Source organism: Benincasa hispida, chromosome 6, assembly GCF_009727055.1.
Source record: "Benincasa hispida cultivar B227 chromosome 6, ASM972705v1, whole genome shotgun sequence".
Classification (NCBI taxonomy): Eukaryota; Viridiplantae; Streptophyta; class Magnoliopsida; order Cucurbitales; family Cucurbitaceae; genus Benincasa; species Benincasa hispida.
The window spans coordinates 13,326,539-13,346,455 of NC_052354.1; the positions used below are offsets into that span (position 1 = coordinate 13,326,539).

Genomic DNA, 19,917 nt, shown 5'->3' on the forward strand with positions numbered 1-19,917 from the left:
CTGATATATCTAATATAAAGTATATAAGAAATATTACTGGTATACATGTTAATACAATAAGAAGGAGGTACATTTAGAATATTAAAAATGAACATTTTCTTTTATTTTATTTTATTTTTTTTTTATATTTACAAATTTTGAAAAAAAATGTTACTAAATTTGTAAATTTAAGAATGATTTTTGCTATTCTTGCAAGTGCCCAAACCAAAAAGGGTTTCTATTGTTGAGGATAAATGACGGAGGATAATTTCAATTTTTCTTTTTCTAATATATAATCATACTTAGGGGTGGAAATGATTCTATTCGGTTCGGTTGGGTGGTCAAACCGAACCGAACCGAACCGCATATATGCAGTTTGGTTTGGTTTCAAATTCAGTTTTGGCATTTTTAAAAAATCCATGTTATATATATTTTTTTAATTAAAAGCGGTTTGGTTCGGTTCGGTTTTAAATTCGATTTTGTTCTTTAAATTAAAAGCATTTTGGTTTTAAATTCGGTTTTACTTTTTTTTTTTTAAATATATAAATAAATATATATATATATTAGTTAAAAACGGTTCAGTTCGGTTTCAAATTCGGTTTTTGAAAGTGAAACCGAATCGAACCGAATATTTCGGTTTCACTAAATTTTCGGTTCGATTTTTAGAAACGGTTTGGTTTTTGCGGTTTGAATGACTACCCCTGATCATACTCTTGAAGGGACGTATTGAAACATGCTATTATTATCTTGAACAATTAATGTTGAAGGCTCACATTCTTGTACTATACTACTCCTTTTAATCTCTTGATTTTAAGTTTTTTTTTTTCTTTTTTTAAATGTATATATAGGTAAAAAGTTGAGTAGTTATTTTAAATAACAAAATAGTTAGAAATATTATTAAATATAATAAAACGTTATTGTCTACAAATGATAGATAATAATATATTACTTCTATTAGTGTCTATCACTGTCTATTGTTGTAAACAAGTGTACTCATTTTGCTATATTTGAAAACAACCCTAAAAGAAACTTGTGATCTTCATTTCATTGATGAGACGAAATAAAAAATATAAAAATGATTTTAAAAAAAACAATGCCATGTGAAATAAGAGATATATGAGGAGAATTTACATCAACGGGAGCAAGGTGTTCAAGAAAGAAGTTGATTTGGCTTTGAAAATGTGGTGATTTCGCTTGAAATGAGTTAGCTTTTTGTTGATAGGGTCCCAATATGACCTCATTTTGTATCTGGGTGTTTCTTTTAACCATTATGGGTTGGTCTATTGGTAAAGAAAGGTCATGAATTTATTAAAGAACTTAAGGGGAATGAGTTTAATCCATGATAGTCATCTACCTAAGATTTAATATTCTATGAGTTTTCTTAACACCGAGATATTGTAAGATATGATAGATTGTTTCCTAAGATTAGTTGTGACTTGTGAGACATATAAGCTGGCCTAGACACTTATGCATATAAGAAAGGAACAAACGTTTACAACTAAGTGTAAGAATATAAGAATGCATATCAAGTTATTTGAATTGGAAAAAAATCAATTTGAAACAACTTATATTTTTACACCAAATTTCTCAACAACCAAATATGACCAAGGACTTCAAAAAGCTAACAACAAAAATGAATAAATAGAAAAAACTTCTATAAAGAAATAACATCTCCCATTGAGAAACCTTTTGAATGGATCAAACAAATAAACCAATTTGAAATACAAAAATGATAAACAAAATCTTCATCTCTATAAATTTGGTAATACTCATGTTCTCTCTCTCACCAAGTTTCTTCAAAATTTTGATCCAAATTCTTACCATATTTCACTTTGTGTGCATTAAAGCCCAAATTGTATTAACTTCCACTCCATTATTAATGCACAATCTTGTTAAAATATCCAAGTCATAAAAGTCTTCTGGTCGTTTCATTGTTTTTCTTTTATCTTTGCTACAAACAATCCATATAATTTGATCAAAGATGGTAGTTTTAGAAATTCGAGAACAGAAGAAAGAGATTAAGCTAGTATTGAAGAAGAGAGGAAAAATGTAAACATGTTAAGTCATAGATTGAGAGGAACAGTAAAAAGTAAGTGATGGGATCTAAACGAACGGTTTCTATTCCTATATTAATATATCTCTTTCTTTGTTGAAAAGATAGGAGTATTCATATTTTGTAATAATCAGATTTAATTACTATGCCCTAACAAAACCCCTAAGACTTGTTTTAAGCCACATGAAGAAAAATCCATAAGGTTTAAAGTTCATGTTAATCCAAGATTAAGGTTAACACAAATTACAAAGGAAATACTAATAAGGATAAGACAATGAAAATAAATTAAAATAACTAACATATGAAGGGAAAAAAACCAGAAACAAAGATCAGAGTTGAAGTTAAAATCTTAGATTCATCAGCTAACACCAAAAAATAGAATCAAAATGTTCATACAAACAATTCATGTTCAACAATGGCCTTAAAATTCTTCTTCTTCCTCTCTCAAAAAGATGAAGAATTGAAGTTTCAGTAAGAAAAAGATGGCCATGATTAGCATAATTTAGTGAAGAACAAGAAGAAGCTCACTAAAATTCTCTTCTTTTGTATCGTCGACGCCTTTAAAGCTTTAAGGTCCACTGGTCCACGCTCTCTTCTCTGACCCACCTTTAAACCTCGATCTCTGTTCTTCTCTTTTTCATTACCGAATGTTTGTAAAGCAATCCCAATTTGCTGTATTGTCGATCCCCCATTAGTTTCCCGCCGACAGATGAAAGGGTTTCGTTGAATTTCATCTTCTTCTCGGTTTCGTAATCGATTGAAGGGGGAGATTCATTCATAGTGGCAGACCCAGAAAAATGGGTGGTGTTACTTCGTCCATGGCAGCGAAATTAGCCTTCTTCCCGCCGAATCCGCCTTCTTACAAACTTGTTACCGATGAATATACGGGTCTCTTGCTTCTTAGCCCTTTTCCTCATCGTGAAAACGTTGAGATTCTTAAGTTGCCCACTCGTCGTGGTACTGAGATTGTTGCTGTCTTCATTCGTTACCCTATGGCGACCTCGACTTTGCTATATTCTCATGGAAACGCTGCTGATCTGGGTCAGATGTACGAGCTTTTCATTGAATTAAGCATTCATCTTCGTGTTAATCTCATGGGGTATTGCTCTGTTCTCTTCTTATTTTGGTACTTTCCTTTGCCTGGTCAATTTCTGCATTTGTGTCATCTGAATTGCTTAAAAACGTCTTGCTGTTTCCTTAATTTCGGCAGATTTCTTTAGGAACTCGAAACTTAACTGTGATTGTGTTGTGTCTGATAGCAAGTTTAGGATTGCCGATTTTAATGAGTTTAATAGTCATTCCATTCTTACGTGATCAACCAAACGATTGATTACTTAGAATTTAGCTCTTGAATTGAATTGGTGAAGAAAATCTTATCTGATTCATAGACTGATAATTCCTCGATTGAATAAGGGTTTTGTTTGAGCGGATGTCTATGACGCTATCATCAGCATTTCTCATGAAATATTAAGAGCTAATGAATCCTTATTGGCATCAAGCTTTCCATTTCTAGATTGCTCGACTGTAAATCTCATTTCTGGTGCATAATCAATTAATCTTCACTATAGGTGAGAATATGCAGCAGTATCTTACATTGCAGCTATGACACAGAAAAGAAAACACGACGACTTGTTGTTTGCTCGTAATACTCTAGGAATAATAGTTCTTTCCAGGGTCCAGGCTTTCCCTTCTCATCAGAAATCATAGGTGGGATTTCAACTTTTGATTTTGGACATTCTGCATACATATTTACGCCTGAATTGGTTTGCGAGATTTGTGATCATTCCCCTATCATAATCAATACTTACGGTGCTTCAATTGCTCATGTATGAAATGGTTGATTACTTCAGAAAAGAAAAAGTTCTAGAATCCTAATAAGTTTTGCAATATGTGCAGGTATGACTATTCAGGGTATGGCCAATCATCGGGAAAGGTGTGTTTGGACATAAGAGATTTAGATTGAATTGAGATTGTTTGTGATGTTAGTATGGATTCTAATCCAAAGATTCAATGGCTCTTCTACATTGCAGCCAACTGAGCAGAATACATATGCAGATATTGAAGCTGTGTACAAGTGTCTTGAAGAAAGTTATGGTATTAAGCAGGAAGATATCATTCTATATGGTCAATCAGTTGGAAGTGGCCCCACTTTGGATCTTGCAGCTCGGCTGCCTCTCTTAAGAGCTGTAATTCTTCATAGTCCAATACTTTCTGGTTTAAGAGTCATGTATCCAGTCAAGCGTTCGTATTGGTTCGACATTTATAAGGTGAAATAAGCCCTTTTTTTTCAACTGTGATCTCATTGTGTAGTGTGTACACCTATTTATTTGTGTATTATTATTATATGCATCATTCACATGCTAATGTTTTCTGTTTTCTTTTTTGCAGAACATTGACAAAATTCCCTTGGTTGATTGCCCTATTCTTATCATCCACGTAAGAATACCCTGTTACATATTTCCCTAGTCATCTTACCTTATACCAGTAAATTATATCAATACAAATTAGTTGTTTCATACGTTTAATTCACTTGGGAAAGTTGAGCTATTTTACATCTAGTTAGAACATTTTCTCTTGTTTCCTTTAGCTTATGGCTTGTTTTAAAAACTATTTTCAAAATATTGCAATATTTGTGTATACGTATTATGATAAACTAATGTGTTTGTACATATTGAAATCGTCGTTCATAAATCCATGACTTCTAAAGAAACCAGACTTTTCTGTGTTCGTTTATGAGAACGAGGAAAATCAGATAAAGAAAATTCTAAAAAAAATATAATTGTCCAATCATGTTTCACTCAACTATGTTCTAAATACTAAAAAAAATGCTTGGAAACTAGTTACAAAACAAATCCATCTTTTTCCCACTCCTAAGTCTTACCCTTGTCACCTTGCACCTAATATAACATAGAAAATATATATAATTTTTTAATGAAATAAATTACTACTGTTTTTTAATTGGTCATTTTTATCTCTCTTACCAGGGAACTTCAGATGATGTGGTTGATTGCTCACATGGTAAGCAACTCTGGGAACTATGCAAAGAAAAGTATGAACCACTGTGGATCAAAGGAGGAAACCATTGTGATCTGGAGCTCTATCCTGAGTATATCAAGCACCTGAAAAAGTTCATATCAACGGTGGAGAAATCCCCGTCCCAAAGGTACAGTTCTAGGAAGAGCACAGACCAGATTGAGATACCTCGAAGGAGTGTAGAGTTTTTCGAAGTTTCGAGGAAGAGCACAGATAGGCGAGAGAAACCAAGGCAAAGCACTGATAGGCCTGAAAAAATGAAGAACCAATATGGTAGTACAGATAAATTAGAAAAAGTGAGATTGTCGGTCGACCATAAAGAAAGGTCACGTAGGAGTGTTGATTGTCATGAGAAGTCAAGAAAAAGTGTCGATCACCAGTTGGAACGAGCAAGAAAGAGTGTCGATCGACTTGACAGAATACACACTGGATAATTGATGGGTATAGCAAAGTTGTTTCAAGTAACGGGAATGGGATTTGTAAGAATTTCACAAGCTTTTTTTTTCTTTTTCTTTTTCTTTTTCCGTTTCTATGTATAATTTATGATCCTTCAGATGTGTAGTTTACCTTTTGGAAGTTTTAAATTAACAATGTGAAATGAGAAAAAGGATCAGTACCAAATATTGAATGGTCCAACTAAGTATTAGAGCTTTGTTACATTGAGTGTTGTAACTAGTTTTGGTCTGATTAGGATCTAATTGAATATAGCTTCAAAGAAGAGGTGGAAAATGAATATGAATAGTAATTCAGATCATCTAAAATGGATCTTTGTAGTTATTTAGAAGAACTAATCCTTGTACAACTCAAAACAGATAATATCGAACAGTCCTTGTATTCTAACTATGACCTTGGTTTCTCAGAAAGGAAGTTTGATACGGCATATAACATCAATTTCCATTAAGAGAGAAACTTACAGATTTGGATTTTATGATATGTTTCTATATAACAGCCTAGAGTTACACAACACTAACCAATCTTATCTTCCAAATAGGAGATACGTTTGAAACATTTGAAACTGTTAAAAGTGACAAGTTTTGAGAATCTCAGCTGCCTCAGGAAACAACTTCAATCTCTCACATGCTGCAACCAACTTGCCAATCGTGGTAAGATAAAGCAAATTTGAGTCTGACATTGACCAACTTTCTCAATTTCTTTCTTCATTATACAAAAACGATGCCACTACCTTCATGAACACACAACCATCTGGAATAGGTGAGCCAGTCTTGTTAAAATTACTGAGCATGGCCATCAATAACAGAGAAGTTGGGTTTGCGCTCGCTATATTCGACGATGGCTGATGGTGAAAGACGTCCAATACAGATCTCGTGGACTGATGCAAACAATGGAAACAGCTCCAGCCACCCACGGTGGTTCAAAACCTCATACATCTCCTTTGCAGTGGACACACCCTTTAAAATGTAGCATTAGCTGTTAGGAGATAGTACAAGAACTTTACATGATACTGTAAGTGTAACTAGAATGTTTATTTTGACATGCCTGTGCCATTAGGTTTTAGGATGTACATAATCATATGGAAGTTGGCTTTTCTAGTTCTAACACTCGTTTTTATGAGATCTGATGCATTAGCGCTGGTATGATCACATCTAAGTCCTAATATTTGTTTGAAATGGATCCTACAAATTTGTTTAGCAAGAAACAAACAAGCATGCTACTTCCCTTTTCCTCCTATCACATCTACATTAATGTGCAGAATCAGCCATGCTTTTAGTCAATAATGTCATTGTGAAATAATAACCTGCAATTTTTGGCCCTGCAGCATCTCTGCTTCAAGTTCATCAAAAGACCTAAATAAGAGAAGGCAAAATCATATACAACGATGTTGACACATGGCATCCATATTTGAAAATACAAGTTTCAGAGTAGCAATATTGACCTTTTTCCTCCATTCATGGCAAAAGCTGCTGCCACCTTCCTGTTTCTTCCTCCCACTGCCATATACACGAGTTCTACTGAGTGAGACAGATAGAGAAAAAAGAGTGAAGGAAGAAGAACAAAAAGAATGAAGAATTTATCCTTACGACACGTTGTAATCAGATCGGCTACTCCACAACTCTCAAAGAAAGTACTGTCCTTGACAGACGAAAACAGAAGCTTCGAAATCATCCTCATCTCCCTCAGACCAATTCTCATTATTGCAGCCTAGCCAATCAAATGAAAATAGTCAAAGATATAATGAACATGTAACTATGTAAGTTACCTTTCTAATTTATTTAGAACTAATTTTGTACCTTTGTGTTATTTCCCATCTCCAAACCATCAACAAAACCTGTCATACAAAATTTCTAAATGATGATGCTCACTATAAACAGAAAAAGTGAAGCCAAATGATAAAGGTTTATGATTAACCTGCTGCTAATGCCACAACATTTTTAAGGGTTCCACACATTTCAACTCCTTCAACATCTTGGACCTTTCAATATTTCACAATTAGAAGGGTAACAAGAAAGCCTATCACTGCTAAAATTAAAATACAGCTTCTATATGATTCCATTACTCCCAATAAAATGAGGTGCACTTTTTCTTTCAATATTAACGTTTTGATCCATAAACTTTCATTTTTACTCTCTAAACTTCTCCTCAAAAACCATTTCAGTTCTCGTAATTTTTTCTAATAAAATTTGACATAGGCATACTTTTATTTATACGTCTAATTAATGGATATCTAAACACAAGTATTCGAAGTCAAGTATAGCAAGCTATAAGTCAGGGAAAGAGATTTGGGTTCTTGTAAAATGATTAAAAAAATAATAATCTTAAAGACAAATGGTTTTTATGAACAGTTTAGAGACTAAAACATAAAATTTAGAAGGGGAAAGATTAAACAGAATATTTGGATGTTTAATGACCAAAATAAAATAAATACAAAAGTTGAACCAAAATAGGAATAAAAACAAGTTTTATACATAATTTCTGAGTGATATATTAGCAATGAACAGTATCAAATTCTTCATAATTGAGATTAGCAGAGTTTGCTTAATAATATACTTGAGGTCACGAACTGTACTTACAGGTGTAACAACAAAATAAGGAGTGCTGAAAAGTTGAACCCATTTTTCAGCTCTCTCTCTCATGTTCTCCCTGTATCCCACTGTTGCTTCACTAAATTTCTCTACAGCAATCTGCATGTAGTGTACAGTTCAACAATCATAAAATAAAACAGAACAAAGTATGTCTGAAAATTTTTAAATCAAGCGAAGTTGGGACAAGTTTTTAGTTTTCTGTTCTAGTGAAAATTATAGTTGTTTACCAACAGTTTTATTTGGTCCAAGCTATCTTCAAGAGTATTTTTGAAATTCTGACCAAAATTTGAAATCTAAAAACACAATTCCCAAATACTTGTGTCTGCTATAGTACTTTTAAAAAAAAGAAAGAAAACAGAACTAATCGCAATTTTCAAAAGTAGAAACTTAGAAAACAAAATTGTTATCACAGATTTAAAATTTGTATGAGCACCTCGTTTGCTATGTTCGCCCCCATAAGAACACAACAATTGATCCCTAGTTCCTGGGAGATGAGAGAAGAAATCATGCATGGACCTTCCTTCTTCACCTCCATTCCTTTAATAAGGGAAATAGCTTCCACATCTCCCCTTATCTTTCCAACCAGTCTCTTGCATATCCCCTCCACAAATTGATGGGGAGTCACAAACACCAACATATTAGCATCCTTCACTGAGATTTCAACCCATTAGAATCCCAACAATTCATGACAGATTCACCATGTTAACTCAGAAATATTTGAATGAAATCAACAAATTCAGAAGAAATTGTATTGAATACCTGCATTTTCAAGGTCTGGATCTGCAATAACATTCTTACCAAGCTTTATACCAGGGAGATACTTAACATTCTCCTGTTAATAAAGATCCAAAAATCACTAATCTAAAACGCTCTAAATCTCCTAAAATGGAAAAGGGGTCTTAATAAATCAACAGAAATATTACATTGTTGCGATTGATAACATCAGTTAACTTCTCACCAGTAGACAGAGTCTCCTCATACACCCACATTCTAACCTCATCTGGAATCCAACAGAGGGAGGCAAAAAAAAGAAAAACCCAACACTCAAAAACGGAAAAAACTCATAATACAAAAAGGGGGAAATCGAAATCCAGCAGCAACAACAAAACAAATCCAGATTTCAGAAGAAGTTGAAGAAAATAGTAAAATACCATGGAAAGAGCTGAGCCTAGCGGCATTAGAGGCAATGAGTTTGGCTGCCACACTGCCCCAATTGCCACTTCCAACGACGGTAACTTTGAATTTGAGAGAAACCCCATCATCGGAGAAATGGGAATGGGGCCTAACAGAACCCCCATTGATAGAACGCTGTAAAGGTTCGATTCCGGGGGCCATGGAAGAAGATGGAGAGAGAGAATGGAGAAAATAGGAAGAAGAGGTGGAGAGAATTACAAGGGAGAAAGAAGAAATAGAATATAAAGAGAAATTTGGAGATTGAAAAGGCTCAAAGGGGCGGAGTTGCCATACACGTTTCGTGAGAAACAAAGCGCATCTGTGCATTATGTTAAATCTGGCGATCCACTCTATGCTCTGTTCTACACGACCCAAATCAGATTTTTTTTTCTTTCCTTTTTTACACATTTTATATCTCGATTATTCAGAGCTTAAAAAACATAATCACTGTATTAAAGCTAAAAGGTAAAGAATTATCAAAGATATGATATCATTTTGATTGGAAAACTAAAAATAGTAAGCTTCTTCATGGGCATGGAAATGGGTATCTCCAAATTCGATGAAGATACCCAAAACCCAACTCAAATCTGGCGCCAATTTTCTGATGCTGGAATTTTGATACTTTTCCCATTTGATTTACAGATTTTCTTCTAGAAATGGTATGATTACAAACTTAATTGTTGGTAATGAGTATTAGAAAGGGGTCATCATTTCTCAAACTATCGACTTTAGTTCGAGTCATATTCGTCCAATAGTAATTCAAAGATAAATTACAAAAACCGTAATATTTATAATTATACCTCAAAATATTCAATTATTAAAAATTGAGTTTTTAAATTTATACCAGGGATAACATTAGACCTAATCGTAGAAATTGTAACAATTGTATACGATTGAGAGCTCAATTTTTATCAATTAGAAATCTAATTTCTATAATTAATATAAGTTTGAGGGTCCAATATTAACACTGATAGAAATTCGAGGGTCTAATTTTTACAATTGAAAATTTTAAAATATAATTGTAACTACCTACATACTTCAAGGGTGGTTTTTATAATTTGTCATAATTTTTAAAGTTTCAAACTACTTAATGCTTGCTCATTGATGTTATAGTTAGTTAATATGAGTGACTAATTTCATACCCGATCATTTTGATTTTTTTTTTTTTTCAAGTTCAACATTAGGTAGGATGATTTGAATCTTTTGGATGTGTTTATTGAGTTATGTTCATTTGAGTCATCTTGGTCTTTGTCTTTGTAATTTAATGGTTGATCCAATTTTGATCCATTCTAAAATAAAGAAAATTAAAAAAAAATGTTAAAAAACGCAAACGAAATTAGAATAATAGATGAGGTAAGTGGAATAAAAATTAAGATAAAAATAATAATAATAAAAATGATGAAATGTAATTTAACCTATAAATAGGATTGTTGGGAAAATGATCCTTTTCTTTTTATATCTTATGCTTTTTCTAATTGTTGTTGTTATTAGGATTGTTTTCAAATAAAGAAAAATGAGTCAATTTATTTATAAATATAGTAAAATATCCACTAATAGAAATCTATTATGGTCTATCATGGATAGACGGTAACATTTTGCAATATTCGAAAATATTTTCAGCAGTTTTACCATTTAAGACAATTACCCTTCTTCTTCTTATTATTATTAGATTAAAAATAATTTTGACTTAAACTTTTGCACTTGTTTTGTTTGTGTATCTATTCTTTCAAGTGATTTGTTTTACTTTGAACCTTGTATGGGGACTTATTTTAATTTGTATCACTTTGATCATGCATTGTATTTTTGAAAAGAAAATCTTGTGTGACATGGTAGCATGCTCACATATATTGTATTTTTATGTCATGTGAATCAAATCTGATATCAATAGATCACTTAAAATGTTTGTTTGACTACTATAGCATACATATTTAGTGACAAAAACTACAATGAGAATTTATGAACTTTGAATCAAAATAGTTGAAATATAAAACTGAGACTTTGAACATACCATAGCATACAAATTTAGTGACAAACACTAGGATGAGTATTTATGAACCGCAAAACAAGATATTGAAAATATAAAGCACAAACTTTGAGCTTTTTGTTATTTTGTAATCAAGTTATATGACAGATTTTTTAAACAAATGACAAACTATCAGATACTCTCCAAATGCACATATTTCACAAATTTGCATTTCATATCACTCTATCATTTTGCTCTACAGGATTGTTGGACTCATAATTTTATACTTGTAATCAACGATATCATATAGTAATCATTTGAGTTAAAACTCAGATATAATAAAATTAAAATCTTAATATATTTATATAATTTGTTTTTTTGAACTACATGTAAGAATAAGTTATATATATAATATAAGTCAAAGTGAACTTGATTTAGTGGTATTGACATGATCTCTGTATTTAGAGATCGAAGGTTCGATCGAAAAATTGGGATAAGAAATCTCATGAATAAACATAAATTCAACTTCTATCTTGCATCACATCAGTTTAACTTAGAAGTCAAATAGTTAAAGGGGACTTAGTTCATCGATAATTGGTATAACATTTCTCTCAAGAATATTTTAGGTGAATATCATGTAAATTGTAACCCTTCTTTAGTGATATGACCAATGAGCCAATAAGGGATACCATTGTTAATTTTGGATAGAATTTGGTGAAAGAACAGATATGTATCATTATCCTTAGTGGGTCTTTGTCAATAAACACATGCCCTTATTCCACTTGGCATTGCCAATAAGGATGAAAGAAACAAGAGCAAAAAGATTTAATGAGAAGGGACCTTAAAAATATGCTTTTTATAGATTTATTTATCTTATCCACAAAAATGTTTTTCAAGAGCTACAAACCTCTAAGTATTATGGCAGTGAGAATTGGGCAAATTTCCCTTTTTTTTCTTTATTTCTTCTTTTGCTAAGAACATGGGTAAAAGTTGAGTCACTGGAAACGCGGATAATAACGTTAAGTGTGATAGTCATTTTATTTTTAGATTTAGGTTTTTGAAAATTAATTAGACTTTTTCTCACGTTTTAAGGTTTCTAATATTTGAAATCTTAATTAAATTCTAAAAAAAGAGCGCATAAGTTTTCTTAAAAAAACTACGAGTTTTAGTTTTCAAAACTTAGTTTGAATTTTGAGAACATTCCTAAAAGTATAGAACAAAATAAAAAAACAAACAAATCAAAGTAGTGTCTATATTAGCTTATTTTTCAAACTTTTCTAGACTTACGCTTTGAAATACATTATTCCTTGGCCTCGCCTCGTTTGGTAGTCATTTTTTAATAGCAAAATATCACAGTCTATCTAAATAGATCGTGACAAACAACTATCTGTATCTATCATGACACAGGTATATACAAATAGTAGTTCATCGTTGTCTATATTTTGTTATTAATTGTAAATATTTTTAATAATTTTATCATGTCTATAGACTTAATTTTCAAAAACAAAAAATAAAAAAACCATATAATTATCGATCCGCCTTAATAATTAAATTTAAATCCTTATGCACCATTCATCAATTTCTGCGCCAAATATTTTATTTTATTTTATTGTGCGGATGCTAAAGAAAAATGAGTTAAAGCTTCAAAGTAATGACAATTTCACAACAAAACAAATATATATTAGTAACTAGACTAATTTTTATGTTGTTACAGTTAAACCGTAATTTATGCTACAAGACAAAATGAAACATGGAATGCTGTTTTCACACAGACAAAGTTAACCTATTAATGAAGGTATTTTTTTTTTTTTTTGGAACAAATAATGAAGGTAATTTAAAAGAGAAGCTAAATCTTGTTTTATTTTCTTCAACATGAGCTTAGAAGTATTATACAATAAGTTTATCTATTGTAAATGGGTATTGGATCCAAAGCAACAAAAATGGGAATGTCTATATTGCAATAAAATCATCGATCATAATCTATCGAACCGCTCAAGGCAATGATCTCTCTAAAATTTATGCAATCCAACACTTGGGAAGAAAACCTGTTGTTCTTTTTGGCACAGCACCATTAAATTAGGAGCAGTGACTGCTTTGTTCTTTGCAGATGAATGACCATAATCCAAGTTTTAAGGAGCTCTATCAAATGGCTGTGTATCATTATAACAAACATCCCAGACAGCTTCCATAGCATCTTTTGCAGCAGCTTCTGAGCAGTAAGGATTAGCAATCACTGATTTCATCACTCTTCTTCTCACACATTCCTTCAGAATTTTTTATAAAAAAGAAGAGTCAATGGAAATCTATCAAAAAGAGCTCAACAGAATGTACTTCATCTAATGTTCATGGATGAAGAATAAAAGAAAAATGAGAGAGCAGGGGAAAAGGGTATTAATATTGTTGGAAGAAAGAACAAGAAATGCTGATTTGAATCTCATCACACATCTACGCATGGTTAAGTCAATGGTGCATCGCCCTTGTTCCTAAATATAACCGAGACGACTTACAATAGCTCCCCCCAATTGCACCCCCTAATTTCAGGGTTGTATAAACCTAGATTCTTCCAAATATGAGCCAGTAAGGAAACAACAGAAATGAACCTGATACACATGGCTTCAAGATAAGTCTTTTGAAGAACTTCTGTTCTCTATCAATGAAATTGTTTCCTATCCAAAAAAGGACTTTTGTTCCCACTGCTCATATTTAAGCTCGTTTAGCCGAGGGCCAAGCGAAAAGAGAATACTTGAGCATAAAAATATTTATTGTCAGCAGAAATTCCGAGCCAAAGGTTAAAAGATAAGAATGGCCGAAATATTTGTAGAATTATATTCATTGCCAAGATCAGATTCAAGTTAGCATGACTGTACACATAGATTTTAAGTTTTATCATGAGAAAAGTTCTTTAATGAAACACAAGAACTTGAGGAATGTAACTATGTAACGTATCTATCAACAGAGTGCAAGAAATTATCTCATGTCAAGCCTCAAAAAGTACCCAAAAAAAAAAAAAAATACAACTTTCAAGTGATTCATTGTTTATTGGTCCTTGATCCACCGAGAATACATTTATAACAACTCTAAGCATACTTCATGGATGTTGTTCACCTATTTAAGCAAGGGGCTATGAACAGTGTCAAAGAACTCAAATTTGAAATATCACGGGCTAAAAACTAATGCTCACTTTTAGATGCCAACAAGAAGTAAAGACTATTATATTCTTTACAAAAAGGAAGTGACAGAAAACCTTACTTGCTCATGGCCCCGCAATTTCATGAATCCTCGCAGTAGTTCTCGTTTATAGTGGCAATCACCACTTAGATGTCCAGCACGAATCTAAATTCCAAACATATATATTAGAAAAACTCCAAAACAAAAATAAGATGCCAAAACAAAAGAATGTAAACCTTTGGAAAATGAAACTCAACCTGGGAAACAAAATGGCTAATTCAATATGCATACCTCACTGCAAGCATGATGAGCACAATTAGCCCAATCCAAGTTTGCCGCACGACAATCATCAAAAGCATGAATAAGCTCATGTATTACTACTTGGTTCACCTCATCTTGAATGTTCATGTGATTACTACACACCATTATCTACAAGCAAAAAAAAAAAAAAAAACAGGGCACAACAAAGAAATCAGTCTTCAATAAATTCTTCTTTTCCATTCCTTTTCTAACACTGAAAATTTTGTTAATTCATTCTCAGTGACAATGTAATAATCCAAATATTCATTTAAAACCATACGCAGAAACAAAGAAAGGAAAGTAAAATGAGAGTTACCCCTTCACCACGAACATACCCACCACTGATCTGTTTATCGCAATGAACAGCCTTAATAAACCTATCCCCAATCCCACATCCAGATTTCTCCAAATGCTCCATCAAGAATTTCACCATCGGAGCTGAGATACGCAGAAATAGATTCAGTGACCCATGAGAAAACGATAGGGAGTTGTAATTTTCAAATTCTCAGCAAATAAACGAAGTCGTAAAACCCTAAACCCTAAAAACTTGTGGGGGGTCCCAAATTTTGAGGAGACGAATGAACAGGAAACAATTTAGTTGTAATTCATACTTCGGAAACTTCTTCTGATCATATCCTCGCATTCCTCCTTAGTCCGGCCACCGTTGACGGCAGAATACGAGCGATTTGATCCAGGTTCCGGGGTGGATTCTTCGGCCATGTTTTAGTCTCTAGTTTCAATTTCTCGGCGGTCGCCCCCAGCAGCCTATCTACGAGTGGGTAATGGATTTCGGTTCAGAATCCGGGTCGAACATTGATTCGGATTTATCCCTGATCCGAACCGAACTAAACCGGCAAAACTTTGGGTTTTTTATGTTTGTACTTTTTATAAACTTTTTTTTTTATGAAAAATATATGATTTTGAAACTATTTATTAAAATAAATTGGTTGAATGAGGAATTTCGATAAATCACAAGTTTTCATGTCATCAATGAAAATCCGAACCTATTAGAAAAATTATAAGTTGGATCAAGCCAAGTAAATAAAACCACTTGGGTCCAAGTCTAGCACAATTCAAGCCCATGAAAGAAATTTGAACCAAAGGAAAGAGTGAGCTCAAACCCAACTTTAGCCCAAGCCCAAAATCAAATGGGCCTAAGCCCATGCAAAGTAGGATTGACAAAAATCCCCATGGGTCCTCGTCCCGATCAGGGTGGGGAATCCCCAATTTGACCGGGGATGGGAATCAAATCGGGGATCCTAATCAGGTCCCTGATCGGAGATGGGGCGGGATCCCCACCCCGTCCCCGTCCTCGCCTCCGATTAAATTTTTTATTTTTTAATTTATATATATACACACATACATACATACATACATATAAAATGGGAATGGGTCCCCATGAGGGCCCGTTTCCCCGATGGGGATGAGGGAAAATACCCCCGGGGACGGAGATGGGGAGTCCCCTCGCCCTGTCCCAACCCCGTTGCCAATCCTAATGCAAAGCCCATGAAGAACCTCTATAAATAAAGGCTTTATCCCTTCCTTCTGGGGAGAAGAAGAAGGGGAGGTTGGAATAACTGAATACCAAAGCTCTCTTAAGATCTAAAGTTTCAACGATTGAAGCCCTGAAGATCTGAACAATATAACAAAGCTCTAAAGACCTTAAGAATATAACTCTATGCAAGCTCTAAAGATTTGAAGATTACAACTCCCTGCAAGCTCTAGAGATCTGAAGAATACAATTTCTCCCAAGCTCTAAAGATCGAAAGAATAAAACTCCTTTGGAGTTCCTAAAGTCATAAGCTCCAAAGGCCGATCTAAGCATATCTACAAGTTAATGATCAACCCTCATAAGCTCCAAAGGCCATCTAAGCAGATCAACAAGCCAGAGATAGACCCAAACTAATCAACAAGGTCGATCCTCCAAGAAGATCAACAAACCCAAAGGCCAATCCTCTAAGACGATCAACAAGCTAGAGACCGATCCAAATTATCAAACAAGATAAAAAAAAACCTAAAAGGTTGGTACTCCAAGAAGATCAACAAGCCCAAAGGTCGATCATTCAAGAAGATCAACAAATACAAAAATTATTTTTTTTTTTTTTTAGATAAAGCATCAAAGGATTATGTATTAGAGATTGTATTCACTATATTAAGAAAATGAATATACATAGTTTGAATTCCACAAATTAAATTTCTCTATATATCTCGTATGAACAATATCCAATAACGAAAAAAAAAAAACTATTTACTAAAATATTGTAGGTTTAAATAGTTGGATGGACGATGTGCTCACATACGCCCATATACCAATAGACTATGTTTTTTTTTATTTGTAAAATTTTGATAAAATATTAGAAAAAGAGCAATCTCACATCCAGAAGATGGAAGAAAATTATGAACTTGGTTTTTAAAATACAATTTTTTTTTTGAAAAAATAATCTTTAGATCTTTCTCATGGCCTCATAATTTCACGAAATTGTCAGTTAAGAATATATTTTCTATTATAAATATAAATATATGAAAAAAAAATCATTAATTGTGATATTCTTAAAAATGGATTCTAAAATTACCATATTTAGTCCTCCAGTTATGGAGTAAGTGAGATTGGTTTTTGAATTTTTAAATAGTATCTTTTAAGTCTCGTTTGGTAATCAAGATCCCGTTTGGTAACCATTAGATTTTTTTTTTATTTTTTTTTTTGAAAATTAAGCTTTTTTCATCCACATTTCTTACAATAATTTACACTTTCTTAAGTATAATGGTTGAATTCTTAGCCAAATTTAAAAAACAAAAGCAACTTTTTGGAAACTACTTTTTTTAGTTCTCAAAATTTGGCTTGCTTTTTTAAACCAAAGGTGAAAAATAGATAACAAATGAATAAATTTAGATGTGGAAGTAATGTCTATAGGCTTAATTTTAAAAAAAATAAATAAAAAACAAAATGGCTACCAAACAGAGTCTTAGTTTTTGAAAATTAAGAATAATTCATTCACATTTCTTACAATGATTTGTATCCTTCGATGGTTAAATTTTTAGCCAATTTTCAAAAACAAAAATAACTTTTTAAAATATATTTTTTTCCTCAAAATTTAACTTAGTTTTTTAAATCATTGGTAAAAAGTAGATAACAAATGAAGAAATTTGGATGTGAAAAGAGTGTCATATGCTTAATTTTCAAAAACAAAAACAAAAAACAAAATTGTTACCGATGGGACTTTAGTTATTACCTGCTTAGGTTACTCCGTTTATTGTGCCGCCTAAACTACTTCCAACAAAAATTTGCCATGCGGCAATTTTTTTTAAATGCTCATTTTATTATGTATTAAAAGAGTTGTGCATGGAGTTTAGATGCAACTTAATATTTTATTTTTTTTATATATAAAAGGAGCATGAGATTAGATTCGCTAAAAAATAATTTTGAAAAATTCTCTCTCATCTTTCTTCTCATTTTCTCCCCTCCCTGTCCTTCCTCCACCCTCCTTCATTCTTCTTGTTCCTCTCTCCATCTCTCTTATTCTATTTTAAATTATCTTTACTTATATTTTTATGGATAAATTCATCACTCTCACTAATCGGTATGTAAGTTTTTTTCTTGATAAAAACTTACTCTATAGTTTTGTGATAATTATATTTGAAATGATGTGAATTGAGTCAGGTAATAATTATGTTTTAGGCTAATTTCTTATTGATAATTAAAAATGGATTGATCTTTTTATGTCGATGACGAATATGTTTAAGTTAATATTTAACTAATTTGATATATATATATATGTGTGTGTAGGACTGAACTAGAATTTGTGTATCTGCATCGGCAATCTTTCTAGAAAAGTATATTTTGGAGACTAAATCAAACATGTTAATAGCAATATTCAAATCTTATTGGAAATCTTATTTTATTGTAGTGGATATTAAAGATTTTATAAACATCTTTTAATATAGTACGAAATTTTATTCATATTTGTTTAATTTCATGATTTGTATATAGAGTTGCACTATAAGTGTTTTCTATCAGGGATAATGTTTAAAAACCGTCTAAAATGAATAATAATAATTTATTAAATATTGTTAAAATTTGTAGCGAAACGTAAAACATCACAAGATTATTGCGTCGAAAAAAGAAACATCGCATAATGCAACGAACAATAAAGTGTCACAACATGCGACATCCTGATCAACATTGCATATTGCGATTTTTTATGTTTCATCGCAACAAAAATGTGACGTTCTAAGGATTCATCGCATGTTGCGACGTTTTTTAATAAAATATCGCTAAAATAGGGACTAAGTTTTAGTGACGAATGCCTGCGATGAAATATTTTTGTTGTAAATCTTTTTTGTGACGAAAAAAGAGATGTAGTGATTAATTATTTTCGTTGCTAAAATCCAGATTTTTTGTAGTGATTGTAAATTAATACACACAAGATCCTCACATCGTGATTTCTGAGGTACATTTAGTGCGGAAAAGAGAAGATAGAAAAAACTTCAACAGTTTAATGCTCCTAAAAATTGGAAAAGAAAAAAGAAAAAATAGATATTAAAAGAACAGACAAAGGAAATAGCAGGAGAGATCCACTGCATTGCACGAACACTCTAGTGCTTTGTCACATTAAGATTAATGTGCTTAAAAAAAACAGTACAAGAAAAAGAGAAAAATGCACAAAATTTGGGGGATTAGCATAATTAATTTAATCCAAAGATAAAATAGTAAATAAATTAAAATAAACCAAACAAAATAACATAAAAATGACAATGAGCGTAAATAAGAAAACCATGGATATCCAACAATCATAGTTATAATCGACAAAAGAGTATGATATACAGTTTATCAATACTCTAATTGACTGGAAAAGAAGACAATGTATGATTAACCATAAAACCATTTTTATAAAAGTTTCTATTCGATTTTGAAAGCTAAAACGAGAAGATAGAATATGAACAACTCGCATGTTGAAAAGCAGAGAAGCTAAGAAAGAGTGAAGAGTGTGGTGTATTGAGAGTCACTTGAGGAGGTGGTGGAAGAGAAGGAGGGGATGAAGCCGATGAGGAGATGGGGGAGTGTGGAAAAGACGAAAAAAGTAAGAAGAAAATAAAAGGAAAAAGAGTTAGTAATTTCATGATTTTAAAAACAAGAATAAGGTAATGGTGGAAGGGAAGTGTATATATAGAAAGAGGAGAAAGGAAACCAGCTCCTCCATGGGAAAGGA

At 32.3% G+C, this 19,917-nt stretch overlaps 3 protein-coding genes across 3 annotated transcripts; 1 reads left to right on the plus strand and 2 right to left on the minus strand.

The window, feature by feature from the left end:
• The first annotated feature begins 2,363 nt into the window (after positions 1 to 2,363).
• Positions 2,364 to 5,686, plus strand: LOC120079751 (alpha/beta hydrolase domain-containing protein 17B). The gene is made up of 5 exons (XM_039034116.1): positions 2,364 to 3,131; positions 3,929 to 3,965; positions 4,063 to 4,299; positions 4,421 to 4,468; positions 5,017 to 5,686. Exons 1-5 carry the CDS (start codon positions 2,830 to 2,832, stop codon positions 5,497 to 5,499), a joined length of 1,107 nt encoding a protein of 368 aa, XP_038890044.1. The 5' UTR covers positions 2,364 to 2,829; the 3' UTR covers positions 5,500 to 5,686.
• Positions 5,687 to 5,917: 231 nt separating this feature from the next.
• Positions 5,918 to 9,849, minus strand: LOC120079750 (glycerol-3-phosphate dehydrogenase [NAD(+)]). Its single transcript, XM_039034114.1, has 11 exons — positions 9,258 to 9,849; positions 9,030 to 9,106; positions 8,866 to 8,938; positions 8,540 to 8,757; positions 8,095 to 8,205; positions 7,433 to 7,496; positions 7,315 to 7,352; positions 7,105 to 7,225; positions 6,960 to 7,014; positions 6,822 to 6,870; positions 5,918 to 6,474 (listed from the first exon to the last, which is right to left on the minus strand). Exons 1-11 carry the CDS (start codon positions 9,685 to 9,687, stop codon positions 6,298 to 6,300), a joined length of 1,413 nt encoding a protein of 470 aa, XP_038890042.1. The 5' UTR covers positions 9,688 to 9,849; the 3' UTR covers positions 5,918 to 6,297.
• Positions 9,850 to 13,072: 3,223 nt separating this feature from the next.
• Positions 13,073 to 15,481, minus strand: LOC120080059 (mitochondrial inner membrane protease ATP23). Its single transcript, XM_039034613.1, has 5 exons — positions 15,322 to 15,481; positions 15,027 to 15,148; positions 14,702 to 14,839; positions 14,492 to 14,575; positions 13,073 to 13,506 (listed from the first exon to the last, which is right to left on the minus strand). The coding sequence occupies exons 1-5, from the start codon at positions 15,428 to 15,430 to the stop codon at positions 13,372 to 13,374; spliced, it is 588 nt and encodes a 195-aa protein (XP_038890541.1). The 5' UTR covers positions 15,431 to 15,481; the 3' UTR covers positions 13,073 to 13,371.
• Between the last annotated feature and the right edge of the window lie 4,436 nt (positions 15,482 to 19,917).